This window comes from Ranitomeya imitator, chromosome 2 (assembly GCF_032444005.1).
Source record: "Ranitomeya imitator isolate aRanImi1 chromosome 2, aRanImi1.pri, whole genome shotgun sequence".
Lineage (NCBI taxonomy): Eukaryota > Metazoa > Chordata > Amphibia > Anura > Dendrobatidae > Ranitomeya > Ranitomeya imitator.
In genome coordinates this window covers 579,187,585-579,213,377 of record NC_091283.1, presented here as the reverse complement: position 1 = coordinate 579,213,377, position 25,793 = coordinate 579,187,585, and the positions used below count along the sequence as shown (strand labels likewise).

The window sequence follows — 25,793 nt, the reverse complement described above, 5'->3', positions numbered from 1 at the left end:
TTCGCTCCTCATCCTGAATCGAGGAGCTTCTGGCCAGAGAAAGAGCGAATTCAACCAGACGTTCTCACAGAGACAAGCGTCTTGGAGTCTCATATCTCTTTCCTCCGGACCTCATCGCCAACCGGAATGAGAGGCGTTAGAGAACGACCTCTCCCTCTGTTGATCCGCCGCTGCTAGACTTGCCACCAACACAGTCTTCACGCTGTCCGGTGGGGAGACTCTGACAGATTCCATCGATAGGATCATGGAATCCTTCGTGAATTCGACTTTCGAAGCTGCCGCATCATCTCTATGCCCGGCTTTCGCTTCCACTTGGGTTTCGAAGTCTGTATCCGAAGGGGCTAAACAACTCCGTTGGGGCATTCAGGCCGGAGCTCCACCAGACTGGATGGCGGAAGTTTCCACCCAGATTACTCACGCCGGGGAATAATTTGTTCCCTGGACGTCGCGTCTTCAGTACAGTAATGTTGTTGCCAGCCGTCACTCTGTTTGGCTCGAGTCATCAAAGAAGTCCCTTACGGGCCTGCCTTTTTCAAGGATCACGTCTTTTCGGTTCCAAGCTGGACCAAATTACTAAGGAAGCCACTGGCGGCACCAGTTCTCTTCCTAGGCGGCAACTTCGGTCCTTTCGGCTTTTCTCGTCGCTTTGCAGCATCAGATTCCTTTTTCGCAACAGCAGAGGCCTCAGGCACGTTAAGAGAAGAAGGTATTCTTCGACTCACTCCTTCCTGGCGTTCCCTCTACTTCTAAGGTGGATTCTCCAGGTCCAGGACTGGAAGTTCCACCTAGGCATGACCCACGACTAGACTCCAGCCCATTTCCCAGGCTGGGCAGCCGTCTCCTGTTCCTCAGGGACGTCTGGGTCTCCTCAGTAGAGGACGCATGGGCCAGGGAACTTGTATCCTCTGAATACAAAATAGATTCATTTCACGGCCCTGGGATCGTTTTCTTTGAATCCCAACCTCCAAGAGACCCCGCTCTAGTCCCGGGTTTCTTTACAGCCATTGTTTCCCTCCTTAAATCCGGGGTAATCGTTCCCGTCCCAGAACAGGAACGGTTCAAATCTCTTTGTACTGAAAGAGGACTACACGGTTCGTCCCAGTCCGGATCTCAAATTGCTTAACAGGAAGTCTCGTCTTGAAACACTTCAGGATGATATTCCCTCATTCAGTAATCGCTTCCATGGAGGCTCAGGAATTTCGGTTTCAGGCTCCCGAAAGTCTATCAATCTTCCCCGACGCTCTAGCCGTTGCGGGTGGCTCGTCAATAGGAAGAAGTTCCGTCTTGTTCGGCGCCTCGTATCTCTGGGCATGTTCTTCGTCACTTGTCTGACCAGAGTCTTTCTTCCCGAAGACACGATTTCCCTCCTTTGTCGGGAAGTTCGCTTGCTCCAGGGTTCTCGGCTCCCCTCCTTTCCGATGGGCCATGAAGGTCCTAAGGAGGTTGGTTGCAACATCGGAAGCAATTTTCCCTTCGCCCGTTTCATTCAAGACTTCTTCAGCAGGCTATTCTATCACAGGGGGCAGGTCTGTCTTCTCCCTGCATCGTCCGATCCGGCTTTCTCCCGGGTCAAACGGTTCCTCGACTGGTGGCCGAGGTCACTTCTCTTATCCCAGAGCAGATCCTTCACAGCATATCCTTTCTTCCAGTTCCCTGGCAGGTGGTGACGACGGACGCCAGCCTGCTCGGCGGAGGCGTGGGGCTTTGTCACCTGTTCTTTTCAGGGTTGTTGGTCGGCGCAGGAGTCCTCTCTACGGATCAATGTCCTCGAGTTCCGGATCATCTTTCTGTCTTTCACTGGATAAGGATTCTCAGCAGCCTGCCAATTCGAATCCAGACAGACAATGACACAGCAGTGGCATATGTCAACCTCCAGGGGTGGACTCTGAGTTCTCTGGCCTCTGCCGAGATCCCAGGATCCTCCTCTGGACAAAGGCTACGGTCCTGGTGAGATCCGCAGCGCATGTCCCCGGCGTGGACTATTAGGCCGCCGACTTCCTCGGCTGCGAGGGCCTCGCGGCAGTGGAATGGTCCTTACTTCAGGAGGTCTCCTACCTGATTGCTCTTCGATGGGGGACTCCAGAGGTGGACCTCACGGCGTCCCGATTGAACAGGAATGTCCCTCGGGTCGTCCCAAGGTCCCGCGATTATCTCGCAGTGGTGTTTACTCTTTGGCCATTCCTTGGTCGCAGTTCGTGCTCCCCTATCGGTTCCCACCCCTTCCCTTGCTTTCCAAGCTGTCGAAAAAGAAGGGGTGCCGGGCATTCTGATCGTCCCGGATTGGCCCAGGAGGTCTTGGTTTGCGGACATCGTCAATCTTCTCGCGGACGCCCCTGGTGCCTTCCAGACAGACCCGATCTGCTGTCCCACGGTCCGATCTGCCACCCGAATGATCAGTCGCTCAGTTTAACGGCGTGGTTGTGGACACCACAGTTCTAAGAGTGTCCGGCCTTTCGGCCCGGATGAGTCACACTATAATCCAGGCTAGGAAGCCTTCGTCTTCCAGGATCTACTATCGTACCTGGAAGGCTTACTTTCGTTGGTGCAAGTCCAACCGCTTTTCACCTATGTCTTTTTCCCTGCCTTCCATTTGGTTTTCCTTCAGGCAGGACTGGATTCGGGCTTCACTCTTAGTTCCCTAAAGGACCAGGTTCCTGCGCTCTTCTTCCCTTTGAGAAGATGTTATCTTCTCAGCCGCAGGTTAAGACCTTCCTTCAAGGAGTAGCCCATTCTGTCTCTCCGTACAGGACCTCTGTGGATTCATGGGATCTAAAGGTTGTGCTGGTCGTTCTTGGGGGTTCCCCCCTCTGAGCCTCTCATGGAGTTTTCCATGTCAGTTCTATCTGGGAAGTTGGCTTTTCTCAGGTCCATCACTTCGATCTGCCGCATTTTCAAATTGGCGGCCATTTCTTGCCGATCTCCTTTCTTGATTTTCCACCAGGACAAGGTGGTCCCAGGCCTCCGCCTTCCTTCCTTCACAAGGTGGTTTTCACCTTTCCACCTCAACGAGGACACCGTTCTACCTTCCTTTTGTCCAGTTCCGATTCAGCCTCTGGAGCAATCGTTGAACAGGCTGGACCTCGTCAGGGCAGTGAGGATCTCCCTTGCTAGCACGGCTGCTTTCCGAAAGCTGGATTCTCTTTTCGCCATCCCTGATGGTGCGTGTGAACGCCTGCCGGATTCCAAGGCGACTATTGCTTGCTGGATCAGGATTACAAGGCGACTATTGCTTGCTGGATCAGAACGGCAATTTTGGAAGCTTACCGGGTGAAGAACAGAGTGCCCCTCCAGAGAGAAAGGCTCACTCTACCCGGGCAGTCGGCGCTTCCTGTGCGGTACGTCACAGGGCTTTCACCGACGGCTTCGCAAAGCGGCAACCTGGTCTTCCATCCACACGTTTCGCTGAACTTTACAAGGTCCATACCTATGCTTCGGCAAACGCCAGCCTGGGCAGAAGGATCCTGCAGGCGGCAGTGGTGAGTCCTCGGACCTGATGAAAGTCTGTTTTTCCCACCCCAGGGACTGCTTTGGGACGTCCCATGGTTCCTGTGTCCCCCAATGAAAGGCGATAGAGAAAACAGGATTTTTGGTTGCTTACCGTAAAATCTGTTTCTCGGAGCCTTCATTGGGGGACACAGCTCCCTCCCAAGTTGAACAGCTTTGTTTACTGTTTACGTTTGAGTTCTTTGAACACTCTTTGAGTGTTTGAAACTGTTAATCTGTGGAGTGCCATGGAATTTGTTGGCGCTATATATAAAGTTTATTATTATTGTTATATTATTCTTTCTCCTTTACACGTTGCTTCTCCTACTGCTTTCTCACTAACTGAATATCCTACTTCCTGTCGGTAGGGTGTACACTGCAGAGGAGGAGCTAACTTTTTTATTTGCATAGTGTCAGCCTCCTAGTGGCAGCAGCATACACCATGGTTCCTGTGTCCCCCAATGAAGGCTCCGAGAAACAGATTTTACGGTAAGCAACCAAAAATCCTGTTTTAATATTCAAGAAGTATCAGGAGCCACTTGAATAGCGTCATTAAAAAAAGCAGCCTTCCTTCAAGGAGATGTATGTATTGAATTTTACACCTGCGTGACTGAAGAGTCTTCTTCCAACACAATGTTTTGTCTTTTCTGACAGTCGGATCCGCTTGGCCTTAATGCAGCGCCGGTGCCTGCAGGAGGAGGAGGGATGCCCACAACACCCAAGGATACAAAACCCACAAAGAGGAGATTTTCAGAGGATTTGGCAGTTACCGATGTCCCAAAAAAGCTCAAAGTTAGTAATTCCTACTTATGTTGTGTGAAAGAAGCTTCCTTTAGGTTTCATTGAGATTGACTTTTATCTCTTACTTGTCTAGGTGGAGACCACTCCTGTAACCACGCCAACTGTGCCATGTTCGCCAGCTGTCCCAGGGGTATCTTTGGAAGAAAAGCAATTTGCAAATCTGATAAAAGCCACAGAGTGAGTTACATTGTTAGGAAATAATGAATAGCGAAAATAAAAGTTTAGAAAGTTGTAATGAATCATTAAAGGGATTTTCCCATGAGCAAAAGTTTATTTACAGAAATAGATCTTGGAATAATAGACATTACAGCATGGGATTTCAGATTATTCTTTCTGTGAGGTAAAACATTTCCCTGCCAGTTTTTAAAGTGTTTTACCTCATAGAAAGAATCAGCTGTGATCTCATGCTGTAATGTCTTTATACTCTATTTTGCTTCCTCCCCTGCCCAGGAGCTGTGGTATGATCAGACCATGTTCCTGTACGGTCAGACACAGCCATTACACAGTACACAGCAGGGGCACATTTATAAGATTCTCAGCACAGGCATATTTTATTTATACACATTCAATTGTGGAAATTATTATATTCCAAGATCTATTGTTTAAAGGGAACCTGTCAGCCGGATTGTGCACAGTAACCTACACATAGTGTCAGATTGGCGCCATTATACTGATAATACCTTGGTTGATGAAATCCATCTTGTGGTTGTTGTGTAATCTTTATTTTCAGTTTTGAGTTAATGATATGCTCGTGCTCCAGGGCGATCTGTGGGGAAGTCTTCATGTGGTGCTCTGATTAGGTATTCATGTGTATGGCTTCTGATGGGTCACTGATCCCTCACTGACCTGCCCCCTAGTTTACATAATGAATATCCTACAGTATATGTCTTGGAAAAAAGCATATCATTAACTCAATACTGAAAATAGAGATTAAACAACAACCACAAGATGGATTTAATAAACCAAGGTATTTTAATCAGTATGACAGCGCCGACTTGAAACTGTCTATAGGTTACTGTGCACAATCCTGCTAACAGGTTCTCTTTAAAATGAACTAGTGTTTGTGGGACAACCATTTAACCCCTTTCTGACCTTGGATGGGATAGTACGTCCGAAGTCGGATCCCCTGCTTTGATGCGGGCTTCGGTGGTGAGCCCGCATCAAAGCCGGGACATGTCAGATGTTTTGTACAGCTGACATGTGCCCGCAATAGCGGCGGGTGGAATCGCGATTCACACGCTGCTATTAACTAGTTAAATGCTGCTGTCAAACGCTGACAGCGGCATTTAACTAGCGCTTCCGGCCGGAAATGCGCCCTTCGCTGACCCTAGTCATGTGATCAGGGGTCAGCGAAGCGTCGGCATAATAACCACAGGTCTCCTTGAGACCTCTATGGTTGTTGATGCCGGATTGCTATGAGCGCCACCCTGTGTTACCCAAGTCTTGGTTTCAACGTAGAAAGTTTTTTTTGTTTTTATTCAAGTGCACAGGCACCACCAAATAATTTTTAGAGAGAAAAAAAACAAGTGATTGCGGACAACACGGTAACGTTTCGACCTGACACGGTCTTTTTCAAAACCTCACTTAAATGGGAGGAGTGGTAAGGAAGAGAAGGTATGAGCAGAGAGTCCATACCATGAGATACGGCCTTCCCAAAACCCTGTCTGATGACAAATGCACACTTAGCAGGATGCAGCAGGCCTCCACTGATAAAGGCTAGGAGCGGCACAGGTGCAAACTACTTGATAAAAACAACCACCCCAACCAAACATTGCAGGGGTTGGCTGCCTAACAGAAAAAATGCACATTGATATAACTCACATAGGACGCCAGTCACAATGATAGGTGCGGTGCACAGTGTCTGTATGCAACCTATTGATGACGCCCCTTGTATTAACAGGCGGGCTGCCCAGCACTATAAAATGCAGCGCACAGTGAAAGACGCCCCAGAAAAACCTAGCCAACATAAAGAGGCCTGGCCACATCCTGCAGAAAAGGATATGATATAGTGCAAAAAAATGCATGCATATGATAAATACATACACTATATGAGGTATTGGTTTAATATTTTGGCCAAAATAAAGTAAGCCCGCAACCCAACGTCAAGGGTCCCCATAATATTGCGGGTCCTAACACTAATATCAAAAACAGCTAACATAGAAAAAAACTCAGAAAAAATACATACCATGAGATACGGCCTTCCCAAAACCCTGTCTGATGACAAATGCACACTTAGCAGGATGCAGCAGGCCTCCACTGATAAAGGCTAGGAGCGGCACAGGTCCTATGGGAGTTATATCAATGTGCATTTTTTCTGTTAGGCAGCCAACCCCTGCAATGTTTGGTTGGGGTGGTTGTTTTTATCAAGTAGTTTGCACCTGTGCCGCTCCTAGCCTTTATCAGTGGAGGCCTGCTGCATCCTGCTAAGTGTGCATTTGTCATCAGACAGGGTTTTGGGAAAGCCGTATCTCATGGTATGTATTTTTTCTGAGTTTTTTTCTATGTTAGCTATGAGCAGAGAGTCCCCAAGGACAGTTCTAAGTAGAATCCAGGAGTAAGATGTCCGTATCATTGGTGGTGCACCACCAATGATACGGACATCTTACTCCTGGATTCTACTTAGAACTGTCCTTGGGGACTCTCTGCTCATACCTTCTCTTCCTTACCACTCCTCCCATTTAAGTGAGGTTTTGAAAAAGACCGTGCCAGGTCGAAACGTTACCGTGTTGTCCGCAATCACTTGTTTTTTTCTCTCTAAAAATTATTTGGTGGTGCCTGTGCACTTGAATAAAAACAAAAAAAACTTTATACGTTGAAACCAAGACTTGAGTGCGGCTGTTTTTTGTATATGTGACGTTGGATGTCCAGCCAGCACCTCTCACTGAACTATACAGTGTGCCCATCTTTCTCTCTGGATACCCTGTGTTACCCTGCAGAATTTAATATTATCTGCAAATATTGAAATTCTATTCTGTATGGCCTCTACAAGGTACTAATAAATATGTGAAAAGAGGACAAATTACTGAGCCCTGTGGTACCCCACTGTTAAAGAGGTTGTCCATTTCTTTTACATTGATGATCTATCCTTTGGATAGTTCATCAATGTCTGATCAGCCGGGGTCCAACACCTAGCACCACTGCTGAACAGCTGCTATCGTTGTCGGCTGCCGCTGGCAGGATGTAGTCACTTGCTGAGCTGCTCCATCTACTTGTATTGGCCAGGGCCTGGTACTGCGCCATCCGCCTTCTATTCTAATCAATAGGAGGTGGATGTGTAGTATCCGACTACAAGTAGACAGCGGATCGGCAAGTGGAGAGCAGTGAACATTCATTGCCTTAAGTAGCGAGCACACACGAACGCCAGGCAGATGCAGGACGCCTGTTGCTTCGGCTAACAGCGTGGCCACTATTAAAGAGAACTGAAAATTCACTGCCCCCCACGCCCATGGGCGTGTAATGCAGTGATTATTCATTTCTCTTTAGCAGCGGGCATAGGATTCAGTCGCAGCTGCCGACTTCTGCCTCCTGTGACCAGCTGCTCTTCCGCTGCTGTAGTTAGTTCCTGTAGTACTCGGGCAGGGAGGGGAGGAGTGGTGCATGCCATCTGGGCCTCGGCTTTGTCTACTATACTGATTTTGTGGTGGCGCTGTACTTCCTTCTGGGTTAAGCAGGTGACGTTTAGTGTTCTAGAGTCCCTGATCATGTCGTCTGTCAGGGCATTTTCTTTTATAAATACTGCAGACTAAAAGGCGTTTCACCCAGACTATTTTTGACCACGCTAATTTTTGAGTTTCTTACTGTTTGTGTAGTTGAAGAATAATTTTGGATTATTTTTACCTTCTATGTTAATGAGCCTTCCTGTCTCACTCTTTTCTGCCTTGATTTTACTTTTTACACAATTCTTTGTCTATGATTATTTAATACCTCGTCACTACCATCTTTCTTTAATTCTCTAAACGCTTTCTTTGTTATTTATTGCGTCCCTAAGACTGGGGTCACACTGCGTTATGGCAGTCTGTTAGACGGACTGCATTACAACGCGGCATAACCTGTTAATGCTGCCATTAACCCCTATTATCGGGCACATCGCCAACGCATGATATAATCTGCATGCGCTAGCGATGTGCCGTCATACAGTGACGGAGCCTCGGATGCGGGCTGCAGCGTCTGAGGCTCCGTCACCGCTAGCACAGATGGCGTGTATACTATAGCCTTAACGCAGCCCGTCAAAGCTATTCGTTGAACGGGCTGCTTTAACGCAGTATGAACCTGGCCTTACTGCTCTATTTAGCCATGGTGATTTCCTCCTATTTTTCTCTTGTTTATTCCAATAGAGTAAATATGTTGCACATGATGTGTTCAGGATGCTTATGAGTGTCTCCCTTTTGCTTTTGTGTATTTTTTTTCTCCAAGGTTATAGCACTAGGTCATTTCTTAGGAGAGAGAGAGATTGATTGATTCCCGGACTAGAAAATCCTTCCAGGCATGCTCAGAATGAAAAAACAGGATATGTTGCTGGATTGCTGTGTTTGAAGGTCAACGACGGATCCTGCGCCCATAGGCTTCCATTATAGCCAACGACGGGCAGCGCAGGATGTGTCGCTAAACGATTTTCCGACGTGCAAAAAAAAGTTCCTCTAAACGTTTTCTCCGCCCGACGGACCGCTATTTTCCGACGGATCCAGTGCACGACGGATGAAACGGATGGCCACCCGTCATAATCCGCCGCTAATACAAGTCTATGGGAAAAAAACAGGATCCTGCAGAAAAATTTGCAGGATCCTATTTTTTCAAAAATCGACTGATTTCGACAGGAGGAAAAAGACGGAAGTGTGAAAGAGGCCTTAGCTGTTGGAAATTTGTATTCCTGAAGTTTAGTGTCCTTGTATCCCCTGTACTAAACATCTTATTAAAGAATACATGAAAGCTTATTATTTTGTGACTAGTAATACCCAAGTCATCCCTAACATGTATTTGTGATATTCTGTCCGGCTCATTGGTTAAAGTTAGGTTTAGAAGTGCCCCCGCATCTTGTTAGGTCCTTTACCAGTTGGGAAATTTAATTTTCTTTCATTATTATCTAAAACCTGTTTCCTTTGCTGGACCTGCAGGTTTCTGGTCCTCAATTTATATCACGGTAGTTGAAGGCCCCCATAATATTGACTTTTCACTGATTCGCTGCCTCATCTACCGTATTTGCTTTGTGAGAATATTTTCTGCTTCTTTCATTATACAGTGTGTCATGGTGCACTTTTATAGTTTATATTTTGGTGCCCTTTCTCTGGCCCAATCATATCAGTCCTGTTCATGAGGAACTGAATTCTGATTAATACACTGCCAGGTGTGTGACATCATGCAACCACAAGCTTATGCTATCGTTTGGATGTGTGTAGGGAAGCAAATGGAGCCCACATCGAACTGCACGGAATAGGTATGGAGTTGGAGAATTTATCCTTTCTTTGAAGCAGATTTCACATTTCTATCGTTTTTTGTTGCTTTCCAGTGACTGGTCAAAAGTACACCATGACTTTACGGACACACTGTATTTGGAGGCTAATAACAAATCCTTAACAGTATTTTATTATTCTTTCTCCCTCCTCTGATCTCCACCAATAGGGATTCTACATTTTCATTGGCCTCACTTAATGCAGGATGGATTTTAGGGACAATTTTATATAAAAACAAACCCTCCCCCCTCGCTTATTTGTACGGTCACTCCTGAACAGACTATAGCCTTGTAAATTAACAGCCCAATTATAGCGCTCATCCAACTAGGTCTCCTTTATCCCCACCATATCATAATTTTCTTTCTACAATATTAATTCTAATTCCTCCATCATGTTGGTGAGGCTACTGGTATTAGATTACATTCATTTTATGTATTTTTCTGTACGTCTATTCCTCTTTAATATATGGACACACGTGCCACCTCTAGTTTCACTTCCAACTCACTAACCACACTATTTTCCCACTGTCATTGCTAGTTTAAAGGGATCCTGTCAGCAGGATTGCGCACAGCAACCAACACACAGTGTCAGGTCGCGCCGTTAACTAAAAACTGAAAATAAAGTTTAAACCACAAGATGGATTTCATCAACCAAGGTATCACTTTAATCAGTATAACGGTGCCGACCTGACACTGTGTATAGGTTGCTGTGCACAATCCTGCTGACAGGTTCCCTTTAAATACACTTATAATCTTCTATCAATTCTTTCCCCAGCACATCTGCACCCTCTCAATTGAGGTGCAGCCCATCCCTAAAGTATAGCCTATAGCCAACAGTGAAGTCGGCTGTCGGGACGCAACTCCGCTGCCTCCGATCATCAGAACAATTACACAATTGACTGATGAGTGATGGACGAGGCCATAGATGTTTTCCCTACTAGGCCAGTTATTGGTGAACGCACAGTAAGCGTATGGTATATGCACCTCCGATTCCAATGCGTGGAATATACAGTTAGGTCCATATATATTTGGACAGAGACAACATTTTTCTAATTCTGGTTATAGACATTACCACAATGAATTTTAAACAAAACAATTCAGATGCAGTTGAAGTTCAGACTTCAAATTAATCTGTCCAATTACTTTTGGTCTCTTTAAAAACAGGGTGGCACATGTTAAGGAGCTGAAACTCCTAAACCCTTCATCCAATTTTAATGTGGGTACCCTCAAATGAAAGTCTGAACTTCAACTGCATCTGAATTGTTTTGTTTAAAATTCACTGTGGTAATGTCTATAACCAAAATTAGAATAATGTTGTCTCTGTCCAAATATATTTGGACCTAACTGTGTATATGTATGTATGTGTGTATAGTATGTACGTAAGTACGTACGTACGTGATGCGGCCGGCCGGGCGCAACTAATTAGCGAAGCGTGGTTCAAATCCCGCGCCAATTCGCGGCCGGACTGCGTCTGTCGCTGATTGGTTGCGCCCGGCCGGCCATCAGTGAAGCCAGGGCGAGCTCCAGGTTTTTGAGGGCCCCGGGTGAAAGTTTCACAGCCCACGTGGTATATAGCACAGCCACGTGGTATATAGCACAGCCACGTAGTATATAGCACAGCCACGTAGTATATAGCACAGCAACGTAGTATATTGCACAGCAACGTAGTATACAGCACAGCCCACGTAGTATATAGCACAGCGACGTAGTATATAACACAGCCCACGCAGTATTTAACACAGCCCACGTAGTATATAGCAATGTGGGCACCATATCCCTGTTAAAAAAAATTATTAAAATAAAAAATAGTTATATACTCACCTTCCGGCGGCCTCTGGATCCAGCCCAGGCCTTTAGCGATGCTCCTCGCGACGCTCCATTCCCAGTAATGCCTTGCGGCAATACCCCGTGATGATGTAGCGGTCTCGTGAGACCGCTACATCATCTGGAGTCATTGCCGCAATGCATTCTTGGGACCGGAGCGTCGCGAGGAGTGGGAAAGGCTGGCGCGGTGGCCGGAAGGTGAGAATATAATGATTTTTTTTTATTATTAATTATTTTTAACCTATATGTATATGCTGCATAGGCAGCATCAATAGTAAAAAGTTGGTCACACTTACAGGGTTAATGGCAGCAATAACGGACTTCTAAAACGCTATGTGGGCGCTGACTGGAAGGGAGTATGGAGGGGGCACTGACCGGAGGGGAGTAGGAAGGGGCCAATTCGCGGCCGGACTGGGCCTGTCGCTGATTGGTTGCGCCCAGCCGGCCGCGACCAATCAGCGACAGGCCCAGTCCGGCCGCGACCAATCAGTGACGTGGGATTTCCTTTACAGACAGACAAACAGACGGAAGTGGACCGTAGACACCAATCAGTGACGCGGGATTTCCGTTACAGACAGACAAACAGACGGAAGTGGACCGTAGACAATTACTGTATATACTCGAGTATAAGCTGAGATTTTCAGCCCAATTTTTTAGGCTGAAAGTGCCCCTCTCGGCTTATACTCGAGTCATTGTTCCAGGGGGGTCGGCGGGGGAGCGGCGGCTGTGACATACTGACCTGCTCCTGGCATGGTCCCTGCATCTCCAGTCTCCAGGCGCTGACAGCTTCTTCCTGCGTTGAGCGGTCCATATTCATTACTGTAATGAGCGGTAACGGTGACCGCTCAACTCTGGAAGAAGCTGTCAGCGCCCGGAGACCGGAGATGCAGGGACCTCACCAGGAGCAGGTGAGTATAATGGGGAGGGGGAGCACTGCGCGATATTCACCTTTCCTCGTTCCGGGTGACACTCCGTCTTCCACGTCCTCTGCAGTGACGCTCAGGGCAGAGGGCGCGATGACGTAGTTAGTGCGCGCCCTCTGCCTGAACGTTAGTGCAGAGGACGCGGAAGACACAGCGGCGCAGGACGAGGACCGGTGAGTATTGCAAGTGCCGGGGGCCTGAGCGACGAGAGGTAAGTATGTCATTATTTTTTTTTAATCGCAGCAACAGCATATGGAGCAAATATCTCTATGGAGCATCTGATGGGGCCATATTCAACGTTTGTGCAGCACTATATGTGGCAAATATCTTTATGGAGCATCTTATGGGGCCATATTCAACGTTTGTGCAGCACTATATGTGGCAAATATCTTTATGGAGCATCTTATGGGGCCATAATCAACATTTGTGCAGCATTATATGGGGGCAAATATCCCTGGAGCATCTTTTGGGTCCCTTATTAACCTTTATGCGGTACTGTATGGGGCAAATGTGTCTATGGAGCTTCTTATGGGGCCATTATTAACCTTTGTGCAGCATTATATGGGGCATATTTTAATATGGAGCATCTTATGGGGCCATCATGAACTGTATGGAGCATTATATGGGGCTCCCGATTCAATATGGATATTCAAAAACACTTACCCTACTGATAACTCATTTAATTTTACTTTTATTGGTATCTATTTTTATTTTTGAAATTTACCGGTAGCTGCTGCATTTTCCACCCTAGGCTTATACTCGAGTCATTAAGTTTTCCCAGTTTTTTTGTGACAAAAATTAGGGGGGTCGGCTTATACTCGAGTATATATGGTATATATACAGATATATATACACACACACTACGCAAAGTTTTTTTTTTTTATCAGATAGATTTTTATTATCCGCAAAGAATAAACAATCAGAATATTTCTCATGACAATGTTTCATTAAACATTTACAGATCACTTTTCCCCCCGACCAAGAGCCCCCCCACCCCGCCCAACCCCAGAGACCTCAACCAGAGCCACCCCACTTCCCATCATCATACAAACATTTGAATAAACATCCGTTATATTTCCATTGAATACTAGGTTCCCTATATTCTCATTTATCATCCTAATTCAAGTCCATCCACGGTTGCCACAGCTTGTGGAAGATGTCCAGCTTATTCCTTTTGGTGTAGATACTTTTCTCCAAAGTAAGTATATGCTCCGCTTGCTTAAGAAAGTCTCTTCTTGTTGGAGGTTCCTCTCTAATCCAAAATTTGGCGATCAATTTCCTAGCAATGAATAACAATCGTGCAATAGCTATTTTAAACATGTTGTCCGTAACAATTTCCTCCACATATCCCAATATGCAAGTCAGTGGAACCCTAGGGACAGAACATCCATACACCAGTTCAATACGATTTAAAACAACTATCCAGAAGGAGGACAGTCTAGGGCACTGCCACATCATATGCAATATCCCCGCCTGGGATTGTGAGCACCGAGGGCATTCCGAGTTCTGCCTAAGCCCAGCCTTGAACAACCTGTCAGGGGTTCTATAGGCCCTATGAATTACGAATAACTGTGATAGCCTGCCAGGTTCACTCATTGATATCTTGGGCACATATTCTAGGACCGACTCCCATCTATCATTGTCAATTATTCCCAATTCAGCTTCCCATTTCCCTTTGGCTCGGATGGGATATTTTTCCAGGAAAGAAAAAAGTAGAAACCCATATATTTCTGAAATCGCCCCCTTCGTGCAGCTATTCTTAACCCTCCGTCACATACAACTGATCTGACAGGCGCTTCTCATTTCTCCTTCCTCACCAGATTGTGAGGAAACCCCCTCCCTCCAGGTAGTCTCCTGTCTCTTGAAGGTCTGTGAAACCTGATATCACAGTTGGATTTCAGAGCTTCAGGGGAGAGGATATAGCTGCACAGATCTCTCAGGCTCATTGTATGTGAATACGTCACATTCAGTAAGGTTGGTATTTTATGTTTTTATTCATCACAATAGTTTATTTAGCTTGTTTTATGAATGTATAGCACAAAATGTGAGGATATTTCATAGAAATAAGGGAGATTTTATAAAAGAAAGTGTGCTGCTCAGGCATATACAGTAGTTCCCTAACATATTCCTTCTCTTGCTTCAGATTATCTGCTGAAATGGAGAGGAAAATGTACAATTTATCCAAACAACTTGATGTTGAGGAAGTAACAAACATGCTGTTAGATGATAGAGACCTCACACTGAATGAGGATTTAGGAGAGGAAAGTGAGATTGATTCTCATGATGAGGTGGAAGAATGTGTCCTGGATTCTGAAACAGAGCAAGATGGTGACAGTGGTGAGGATGAAGAAGTTGGATGATATTATATTGGAAAAGATAAAAATACTAAATGGAACAAGAAGCCATTCCAGAAAAAACGTAGGGAACCTTTAAACATTATTACTCACCTTCCTGCAGTAATAGGAACTGCACGTAATGCAAAAACTGCAGTTGAATGCTGGAACAGTATATTTACAGATGACATTCTGGACTCTATTGTCACATATACCAACCAATATATAGACATTATAAAGGACAAGTACATCTGCAACAGAACCATCAAGCCCACAGATGAAATAGAACTGCGTGCTTTTTTTGGATTACTGTACCTTGCAGGAGCTTATAGGGCAAATAGACAAAGTTTGGAGGAACTTTGGGGTAAAGATGGGGATGGAGTTGAAAAATTTAGCCTTATGTCCATAAACAGATTCAAGATTCTAATTCGTTGCCTTCGGTTTGACGACAGAACTACCCGAACCGAACGCAAAACACATGACCGACTTGCTCCAATTCGTGATATATTTCAAAGATTTGTTGTAAACTGTAAACAAAGTTATTACCCTGGAGAGAATCTCACTATTGACGAAATGCTCCCTGGTTTTCGTGGTAGATGTGCCTTTCGTCAATATATTCCATCAAAGCCAAACAAATATGGAATAAAAATGTATGCCCTTGTTGATGCCAGTAAGACCTACACTTACAACCTGGAAGTTTATGCAGGAAAACAACCAGAAGGTCCTTACTGTGTGAGCAACAAATCCATTGATGTTGTAAAAAGACTGGCTGAACCCATATTTGGATCGGGTCGCAATATTACAGCTGACAATTGGTTTACAAGTTGTGATCTGATTGATTATCTGAAAATTCAGAAGCTGTCATATGTGGGAACTGTAAGAAAAAACAAAAGGGAATTGCCGCCACAGTTTGTAAGTGTGAAAGAGAGACAACAGTACAGCAGTATTTTTGCATTCCATAATGGAAAGGCTTTAGTTTCCTATGTACCACATGCCAAAAAAATCGTACTTCTTCTATCAACACTTCATGATGATGCTGCCATCGATCCTGGGACTGGGGCAGAAAAAAAAACGGAGATAATTACATTTTACAATGCCACCAAAGGGGGTGTGGATACAGCAGATCAGATGTGCTCCACTTTCAACGTCAGCAGAAACATCAAACGCTGGCCAATGGTCATATTTTTTGCTATGTTGAATTTGGGTGGTATAAATTCACAAGTAATTTATCTTGAAAACAAGCTTGAACCACTCCGTAGACGATTGTATCTGAAAAAATTGGCCCATGAACTAGTACTTGGAGAGCTACGCAGGAGAAGCGTGAAAACAATCAGTATCCCCTCTCGCCTTCAAGTTCAGCTCAAAAGGTTCCGCCCAGAAGATGATGGTGAAAAGTCACCATCTGCACCACCTCACAAAAGAAGGAGATGCACCACCTGCCAAACGGAAAGCGGAACCAGAAGGCTTTCAAATTATGAATGTCTCAAATGTCATAAAGCAATTTGCCTGACACATGCAAAAATGGTGTGTAATTCTTGCTATTTGCTCTGCAAGTGTGACTTTTCTGGGGAAACCTCAGCATCTACTTCTGATTGAATATGTTTTTAATAGTACTTAAGGTACCTTAAAATTAAGTTTGTGTTCAAAAATTTTCTTTGTACATTTTTTTGAGAGAGTCGAACTGGGGACTATTTGGCGGGAGTTTTGAAAAGTTTGTATTTCATAGTTATTAGTTTTATGTTAAGTAAATGTTTTTTTTTGCAACTGATTATGTGTAGTCTCTTTTATTACATCCCTATGAAGGTCACTGATCACTTTTAGAGCACTGAAATTGCAAACATTAGATATTATAGGTATTTTTCCAGCAGGCGCCTGACAGGCACATTGTATGTGAACTCGTTAGTCCGAATATTGTATGTGACGGAGGGTTAAGGATATAGTCGATCATGAGATCAATCTGTACCACTATGGCTCCCCTTTTATTCTGTGCCTGATAAGCATGAGAGATACGATTATACTGGAACAATTCAGACCGTGGCAACTGAAATTCTTCCTGCAACTCCTCAAATGTTTTAAGTCTGCCCTGACTTATCAGCTGCCCCAGCTGTTTAATACCTGCTGCAGACCAAAAGTGAAAACCCTCCCTCTGCCTAAATTCCGGTAGATAAATGTTGTACCAAATAGGCGAGAATCTGGTGAACCCACTCACTTCCCTAATGAGTTTGACTTTTTCCCATACTCTGTGAATTAATTTGATAGTGCACCCATGTGAACCCATTTTTTTGAATTGTCCTCCCTCCAAACTGTCACTCAAAACGTCTGCCTGTAGTAAGAACCTCAAGTTATTAGGTATTTGCACACTCCCTGCCTCCTCCCCCCATCCTTTGAGATGTTGACACTGTGCTGCTAAGAAGTATAGCCATGGATTAGGAAGTGCAAGACCCCCCTCTGGACTCTTTCCTCCCCATATTAATTCCCCAAACAAAGACCTAATCTTACGGAATCTGCATTGTGTAATTCAAATGGGAGAGTTATGTAGCACGTACAACAACTGTGGCATTACAATCATCTTTAAGAGGTTCACCCTACCAACCACCGATAAATGTAATTTGTTCCATGCCGCAATCTTGGTACGAATTTTCTGCATTAATGGACTTAAATTCAGTTCCTCAAAGGTAGTTAGAGGAAGAGCAATCTGAATACCCAAATATTTGAATTTTTGAACAATCTTTAATTTTGTGGTTATCACCCTCTCTCCACTGCCAATACTGTCCCCCTCAATCAACAACATACAAGACTTATCCCAGTTTATTGTGAGACCCGAAAACCGACCAAACTCCTCAATCAAAGCAACCGCATTGCACAGGGACCTTTTCAGAATCCTCCAGGAACAACAAAATATCGTCAGCATATAATGCAATTTTGTCTTCCCTCCTACCATAGATGAAACCTCTGACCTCCTGAGCACCTCTTATTTTAGCCGCTAACGGCTCCACGGCCAGAGCGAAGAGCAACGGGGACAGCGGACACCCCTGTCTGGTACCCCTAAACAGCGGGAAACTCTCTCACAAATTATTATTAACTCTAATTTTTGCCGTTGGGAACGAGTACAGCAACTTAACCCAGGAGATGAATTTTGGACCAAACCCCAGGCGATCCAGTACCGACCACAAGTAACTCCACTCCACACAATCAAAGGCCTTGTGGGCATCTAAAGACACCACAACTCTTTTTCCGGCATTGTCTGCAGGAATTTGCATATTTAAAAATAGCCTTCTCAAGTTAATTGCCGTGGATTTATTGGGCATAAAGCCAGACTGGTCTGGGTGAATCAATTTATCGATCACTTGGGACAGCCTGTTCGCCAGGGCCTTCGCCAAAATCTTTATGTCAGCCGTTAGAAGTGAAATTGGTCTATACGACTCTGGCTGTTGAGGATCTTTATCAGCTTTAGGAATAACCACCACAATGGCCTCTCTCATTGATGGAGGCAGCACTCCCCTCTCCAATGACTCAGAGAACACTCGCTCCAATTTGGGCATTAACTCTGCATTAAGAATTTCATAAACCTCTACTGGGATACCGTCCGTCCCCGGAGCCTTGCCCCCGCCATATCCGCCAAAGCCGCCTTCAATTCTTCCTCCCCAAGCGGTCTATCCATCCACTCCCTTTCCTCTCTACCTAGTCTGGGTAAGTCAACCTCTTTCAGATATCTATTCATTTCCTCAGGACTTTTATCCACCCTAGAGGAATATAATTTACTATAAAATCTCCGAAAAACGTCTAAAATTTCCCCCCCCGAGTAACCGTTTTACCTTCCTCTGTTCTTATGGAGTATACATGTGAAGAATCCCGCTGCGCAGAAACACTACGCAAAGTTTAGGATCACCCAGACAATTTTGTGTTTTCCATGTAAACTCATACTTTTATTAATCAAATGAGTTGCCAAATGAATTTAAAATCTAGTCCAGACATTGACAAGGTTCGAAAAAAAGATTTTTATTTGAAATAATAAATTTCTCCTTCAAACTTTGCTTTCATCAAAGAATGCTCCCTTTGCAGCAATTACAGCATTGCAGACCTTTGGCATTCTAGTAGTTAATTTGCTGAGGTAATCTGGAAAAATTTCACCCCATGCTTCCAGAAGCCCCTCCCATAAGTTGGTTTGGCTTGATGGGCACTCTTTGCGTACCATACGGTCATGCTGCTCCCACAACAGCTCAATGGGGTTGAGATCTGGTGGCTGTGCTGGCTACTCCATTACAGGTAGAATACCAGCTGCCTGCTTCTTCCCTAAATAGTTCTTGCATAATTTGGAGGTGTGCTTTGGGCCATTGTCCTGTTGTAGGATGAAATTGGCTCGAATCAAGATCTGTCCACAGGGTATGTCATGGTGTTGCAAAATGGAGTGATTTGCTTCCTTATTCAAAATCCCTTTTACCTTGTACAAACCTCCCACTTTACCAGCACCAAAGCAACCCCAGACCATCACATTACCTCCACCATGCTTGACAGATGGCGTCAGGCACTCTTCCAGCATCTTTTCAGTTGTTCTGCGTCTCAGAAATGTTCTTCTGTGTGATCCAAACACCTCAAACTTGGATTTGTCCATAACACGTTTTTCCAATCTTCCTCTGTCAAATGTCTGTGTTCTTTTGCCCATATTAATCTTTTCCTTTTATTAGCCAGTCTCAGATATGGCTTTTTCTTTGCCACTCAGCCCTGAAGGCCAGCATTGGAGTGGCATCAGAGTCGCCTCTTCATTGTAGACGTTGACACTGGCGTTATGCGTGTACTATTTAATGGAGCTGCCATTTGAGGACCCGTGACGCATCAATTTCTCAAACTACAGACTCTAATGTACTTGTCTTGTTGCTCAGTTGTGCAGCGGGGCCTCCCACTTCTCTTTCTACTTTGGTTAGAGCCTGTTTGTGCTCTCTAAAGAGCATAGTACACACCTTTGTAGGAAATCTTCCGTTTCTTGGCAACTTCTTGCATGGAATAGCCTTCATTTCTAAGAACAAGAATAGACTGTCGAGTTTCACATGAAAGTCCTTTTTTTTCTGGCCATTTTCAGAGTTTAATGGAACCAACAAATGTAATGCTCCAGGTTCTCAACTAGCTCAAAGGAAGGTCTGGTTTATAGGTTCTCTAATCTGCCAAACTGTTTTCAGCTGTGCTAACATACTTGCGCAAGGGTTTTCAATGGTATTCTAACCATCCATTCGCCTTCTTACACAGTTAGCAAACACAAAGTACCATAAGAACACTAGAGTGATGGTTGTTGGAAATGGGCCTCTATATACCTATGAAGATATTGCATTACAAACCAGACGTTTGCAGCTAGAATAGTCATTTACCACATTAACAATGTATAGAGTGTATTTCTGAATCATTTAGTGTTAACTTCATTGGAAAAAACTGCTTTTCTTTAAAAAAAATAAGGACATTTCTAAGTGACCCTAAACTTTGAAACGGTGGTGTGTGTGTATATGTGTATATATATCTACTATATAATTGTCTAAGGGTCACTTCCGTCTTTCTTTCTGTCTGTCTGTCCTTCTTGTCACGGATATTCATTGGTTGCGGCCTCTGTCTGTCATGGAATCCAAGTCGCTGATTGGTCTTGCCAGCTGCCTGTCATGGCTGCCGTGACCAATCAGCGACGGCCACAGTCCGATTAGTCACTCCCTACTCCCCTGCAGTCGGCGCCCGCTCCATACTCCCAGCAGTCACGGCTCACACAGGGTTAATGCCAGCGGTAACGGACCGCGTTATGCCGCGGGTAACTCACTCCCCACCGCTATTAACCCTGTGTGACCAAGTTTTTACTATTGATGCTGCCTATGCAGCGTCAATAGTAAAAACATCTAATGTTAAAAAATAATTAAAAAAAAAAAATCATCATATAGTCACCCTCCGGCGCCTTTCCCGTTCCTCGTGATGCTCCGGTGCCGCTCCAGCAAGGTGGCAGGTTCCGGTGCTAAGGATGGTATGGGAGAAGGACCTTCCATGACGTCACGGTCATGTGACCGCGACATCATCACAGGGCCTACGCGAGAAGTACCTGCCATGACGTCACTGTCATGTGGCCGCGACGTCATCACGCCCTGGGACCGGAAGCTGGCAACAGAACTACAAGGGGCTCTCGGATCGGAAGGTGAGTATGTTTATTTTTATTTTTTAACCTGTGACATACGTGGCTAGGCAATATACTACGTGGCTGGGCAATATACTACGTAGCTGGGCAATATACTATGTCGCTGTGCAATATACTACGTGGCTCTGTGCTGTATACTACGTCACTGGGCAATATACTATGTAACTGGGCAATATACTACGTGGGCTGTGCAACATACTACGTGGCTCTGTGCTGTATACTACGTCGCTGGGCAATATACTACATGGCTGGGCAATATACTACGAGGACATGCATATTCTAGAATACCCATTGCGTTAGAATCGGGCCACACATATATATATATATATATATATATAAATATATATATATATATACACACACACACACACACACACACACACACACATATATATATACACACACACACACACACACACACACACACACACACACACACACACACACACACACACACACACATATATATATATATATACATACACACACACACACACACACACTAGCTGAAGAGCCCGGTGTTGCCTTGGCATAGTAAATATCTGTGGCTAGTTATAGCACCTCACTTCTCTTATTTTCCCATCACACCTCTTATTTTCCCCCTCACATCTCTCATTTTCTCCCTCACACCTTTCATTCTCCCCTAACACTTGTCATTTCGACCTCACATCTGTCATTTTCCGATCACTTCACTATTTTCCCTCACACCACTCATTTTCACCTCACAGCTCTCATTTTCCCCTCAGTATATATACATGTTTGTCATCTCCCTTATATATAGTATATACCTGTATGTCATCTCCTGTATATAGTATATACCTGTATGTCATCTCCCCTGTATATAGTATATACCTGCTGTATGTCATCTTCTCCTGTATATTGTATATACATATGTGTCATCTGCTCCTGTATATAATGTATATACCTGTGTCATCTCCCCTGTATATAGTATGTACCTGTATGTCATCTCCTGTATTAGACCTCGTTCACACGTTATTTGGTCAGTATTTTTACCTCAGTATTTGTAAGCTAAATTGGCAGCCTGATAAATCCCCAGCCAACAGGAAGCCCCCCCCCCTGGCAGTATATATTAGCTCACGCATACACATAATAGACAGGTCATGTGACTGACAGCTGCCGTATTTCCTATATGGTATATTTGTTGCTCTTGTAGTTTGTCAGCTTATTAATCAGATTTTTATTTTTGAAGGATAATACCAGACTTGTGTGTGTTTCACGTTTCATGTGTCAAGTTGTGTGTGTTGAGTTGCGTGTGGCAACATGCATGTAGCGACTTTTGTGAGATGAGTTTTGTGTGGCGACATGCGTGTAGCAACTTTTTGTGTGTCGAGTTGCATGTGACAGGTTAGTGTAGCAAGTTGTGTGCAGCAAGTTTTGCATGTATTGCAACTTTTGTGCATGTGGCAATTTTTCCGCGTGTGCAAGTTTTACATGTGGCGAGTTTTCCATGAGGTGAGTTTTGCACATGTGGCTAGTTTTGCGTGAGCCTAGTTTTACATGTGGCGAATTTTGCGCGTGGCGAGTTTTGTGTGGTGACTTTTGTGTTTCGAGTTTTATGTGGGGAGGTTGGTGTACGTGTGGTGAAGTGTGTGCTGAGGGTGGTATATGTGTTCAAGTATGTGGTAGTGTGTGGCGCATTTTGTGTGTGTGTGTGTTCATATCCCCGTGTGTGGTGAGTATCCCATGTTGGGGCCCCACCTTAGCAACTGTATGGTATATACTCTTTGGCGCCATCGCTCTCACTCTTTAAGTCCCCCTTGTTCACATCTGGCAGCTGTCAATTTGCCTCCAACACTTCTCCTTTCACTTTTTCCCCATTATGTAGATAGGGGCAAAACTGTTTGGTGAATTGGAATGCGCGGGGTTAAAATTTCGCCTCACAACATAGCCTATGACGCTCTCGGGGTCCAGACGTTTGACTCTGCAAAATTTTGTGGCTGTAGCTGTAACGGAAATCCTGCGTCGCTGATTGGTCGCGGCAGCCATGACAGGCAGCTGCCGAGACCAATCAGCGACAGGCACAGTCTGATTAGTCCCTCCCCTAATCCCCTGCACTCACTGCCCGGCGCCCGATCCATAATCCCCTCCAGTCACCGCGGCGCTCACACAGGGTTAATGGCAGTGGTAACGTGCCGCGGTGTAACGCACTCCATTACCGCTGCTATTAACCCTGTGTGTCCCCGCCTATGCAGCATCAATAGTAAAAATGTCATGTTAAAAATAATTAAAAAAACAAAAAACCTGCTATACTCACCATCCGACGCCTTTCCCGCTCCTCAGGACGCTCCGGTGACCACTCCATTGCAAGCGGCAGCTTCCGGTCCCTGGGCTGGTATGCGACAAGGACCTGCCATGACGTCACGGTCATGTGACCACGACGTCATCACAGGTCCTGCTCATACCAGCCCTGGGACCGGAAGCTGCCGCTTGCAATGTAGCGGTCACCGGAGCGTCCCGAGGAGCGGCGGATAGTGAGTATAGCAGGACTTCAACGGGCCTTCGGAAAGTGAGTATATGTTTATTTTTTATTTTAAGTCTCTATAGTCTTCAAATAGCCCTTACACAGCCTGGAGGTGTGTTTGGGGGTCATTGTCCTGTTGAAAAATAAATGATGGTCCAACTAAACGCAAACCGGATGGAATAGCATGCCGCTGCAAGATGCTGTGGTAGCCATGCTGGTTCAGTATGCCTTAAATTTTGAATAAATCCCCAACAGTGTCACCAGCAAAGCACCCTGTTGTGAATTCTGTGGTCAAGCTCCCTCCTGTGGTCATGAGTGGTACTTCGGCTGGTTCTGTCTATGAGCTTCCGCTGGTGGATGTGAGTGGGGCTGCGGCTTCTGAGTTTCCTTCCTCAGGTGACGAGGTTAAGTCGTTAGGTGCTGCTCTATTTAACTCCACCTAGTTCTTTGTTCCTGGCCTCCAGTCAATGTTCCAGTATTGGTCTGGCTCTCTCCTGGATCGTTCTTGTGGCCTGTCTGCCCTGCATAAGCTAAGTTCTGCTTGTGTTACTTTTGTTTGCTATATTTTCTGTCCAGCTTGCTATATTTGTTTTTCTTGCTTGCTGGAAGCTCTGAGACGCAGACGGAGCACCTCCGTACCGTTAGTCGGTGCGGAGGGTCTTTTTGCCCCTCTGCGTGGTTGTTTGAAGGTTTTTGTGTTGACCGCAAAGCTATCTTTCCTATCCTCGGTCTATTCAGTAAGTCGGGCCTCACTTTGCTAAATCTATTTCATCTCTGTGTTTGTATTTTCATCTTAACTCACAGTCATTATATGTGGGGGGCTGCCTTTTCCTTTGGGGAAGGTAGGCTTATTTTTCTATCTTCAGGGCTAGTTAGTTTCTCAGGCTGTGCCGAGTTGCATAGGGAGCGTTAGGCGCAATCCACGGCTACCTCTAGTGTGGTATGATAGGATTAGGGATTGCGGTCAGCAGAGTTCCCACGTCTCAGAGCTCGTCCTATGTTAGTAACTATCAGGTCACTTTGTGTGCTCTTAACCACTAGGTCCATTGTGGTTCTGAATCACCTGTTCATAACAGTACTGGAGGCCAGGAACAAAGAACTAGGTGGAGTTAAATAGAGCAGCACCTATCGACTTAACCTCGTCACCTGAGGAAGGAAACTCAGAAGCCGCAGCCCCACTCACATCCACCAGCGGAAGCTCATAGACAGAACCAGCCGAAGTACCACTCATGACCACAGGAGGGAGCTTGACCACAGAATTCACAAGAGTAAGCCTCAGTACTGGACCCAGCTGACCATGTGCATGGCTCCTGCGCATCAGGAGGATATTCGCTTTTTGGTGTTGCATAATCTGCATGATGTGGTCGTGTTGGGGTTGCCATGGCTACAAGTCCATAACCCAATATTGGATTGGAAATCAATGTCTGTCCAGCTGGGGTTGTCAGAGGGTACATGGTGGTGATTCATTTCTGTCTATTTCATCATCCACCCCTTCTGAGGTCCCAGAGTTCTTGTCGGATTACCGGGATGTATTTGATGAGCCCAAGTCCAGTGCCCTACCTAACCTCCGCATAGGGATTGTGATTGCGCTATCGATTTGATTCCTGGTAGTAAGTTTCCTAAAGGTCGACTGTTTAATTTGTCTGTGCCTGAGCACGCCGCTATGCGGAGTTACGTAAAGGAATGCTTGGACAAGGGTCATATTCGCCCGTCGTCGTCGCCATTGGGAGCAGGGTTCTTTTTTGTGGCCAAGAAGGATGGTTCTCTGAGACCTTGTATTGATTACCGCCTTCTAAATAAAATCACGGTCAAATTTCAGTACCCCTTGCCGCTGCTGTCTGATTTGTTTGCTCGGATTAAGGGGGCTAGTTGGTTCACCAAGATAGATCTTCGTGGTGCGTATAATCTTGTGCGCATTAAACAGGGCGATGAATGGAAAACAGCATTTAATACGCCCGAGGGCCATTTTGAGTACCTGGTTATGCCATTCGGGCTTTCTAATGCTCCATCAGTGTTTCAGTCCTTTATGCATGACATCTTCCGAGAGTACCTGGATAAATTCCTGATTGTATACTTGGATGATATTTTGGTCTTCTCGGATGATTGGGAGTCTCACGTGAGGCAGGTCAGAATGGTGTTCCAGGTCCTGCGTGCGAATTCTTTTTGTGAAGGGGTCAAAGTGTCTCTTTGGAGTTCAGAAGGTTTCATTTTTGGGTTTCATTTTTTCCCCTTCTACTATTGAGATGGACCCTGTTAAAGTTCAGGCCATTTATGATTGGACTCAGCCGACATCTTTGAAGAGTCTGCAAAAATTCCTGGGCTTTGCTAATTTTTATCGTCG

The 25,793-nt window shown here is 45.2% G+C and overlaps 1 protein-coding gene across 1 annotated transcript in view; it reads left to right on the top strand.

Moving 5' to 3' along the window:
• Positions 1–25,793, top strand: part of PCIF1 (phosphorylated CTD interacting factor 1) — a 155,328-nt gene that overhangs the window by 37,772 nt on the left and 91,763 nt on the right. The window contains exons 4-5 of the mRNA XM_069752203.1: positions 4,138–4,275; positions 4,358–4,461. Of these exons, the coding sequence (XP_069608304.1) occupies positions 4,138–4,275; positions 4,358–4,461 (242 nt within the window). The remainder of the gene's footprint in view (positions 1–4,137; positions 4,276–4,357; positions 4,462–25,793) is intronic.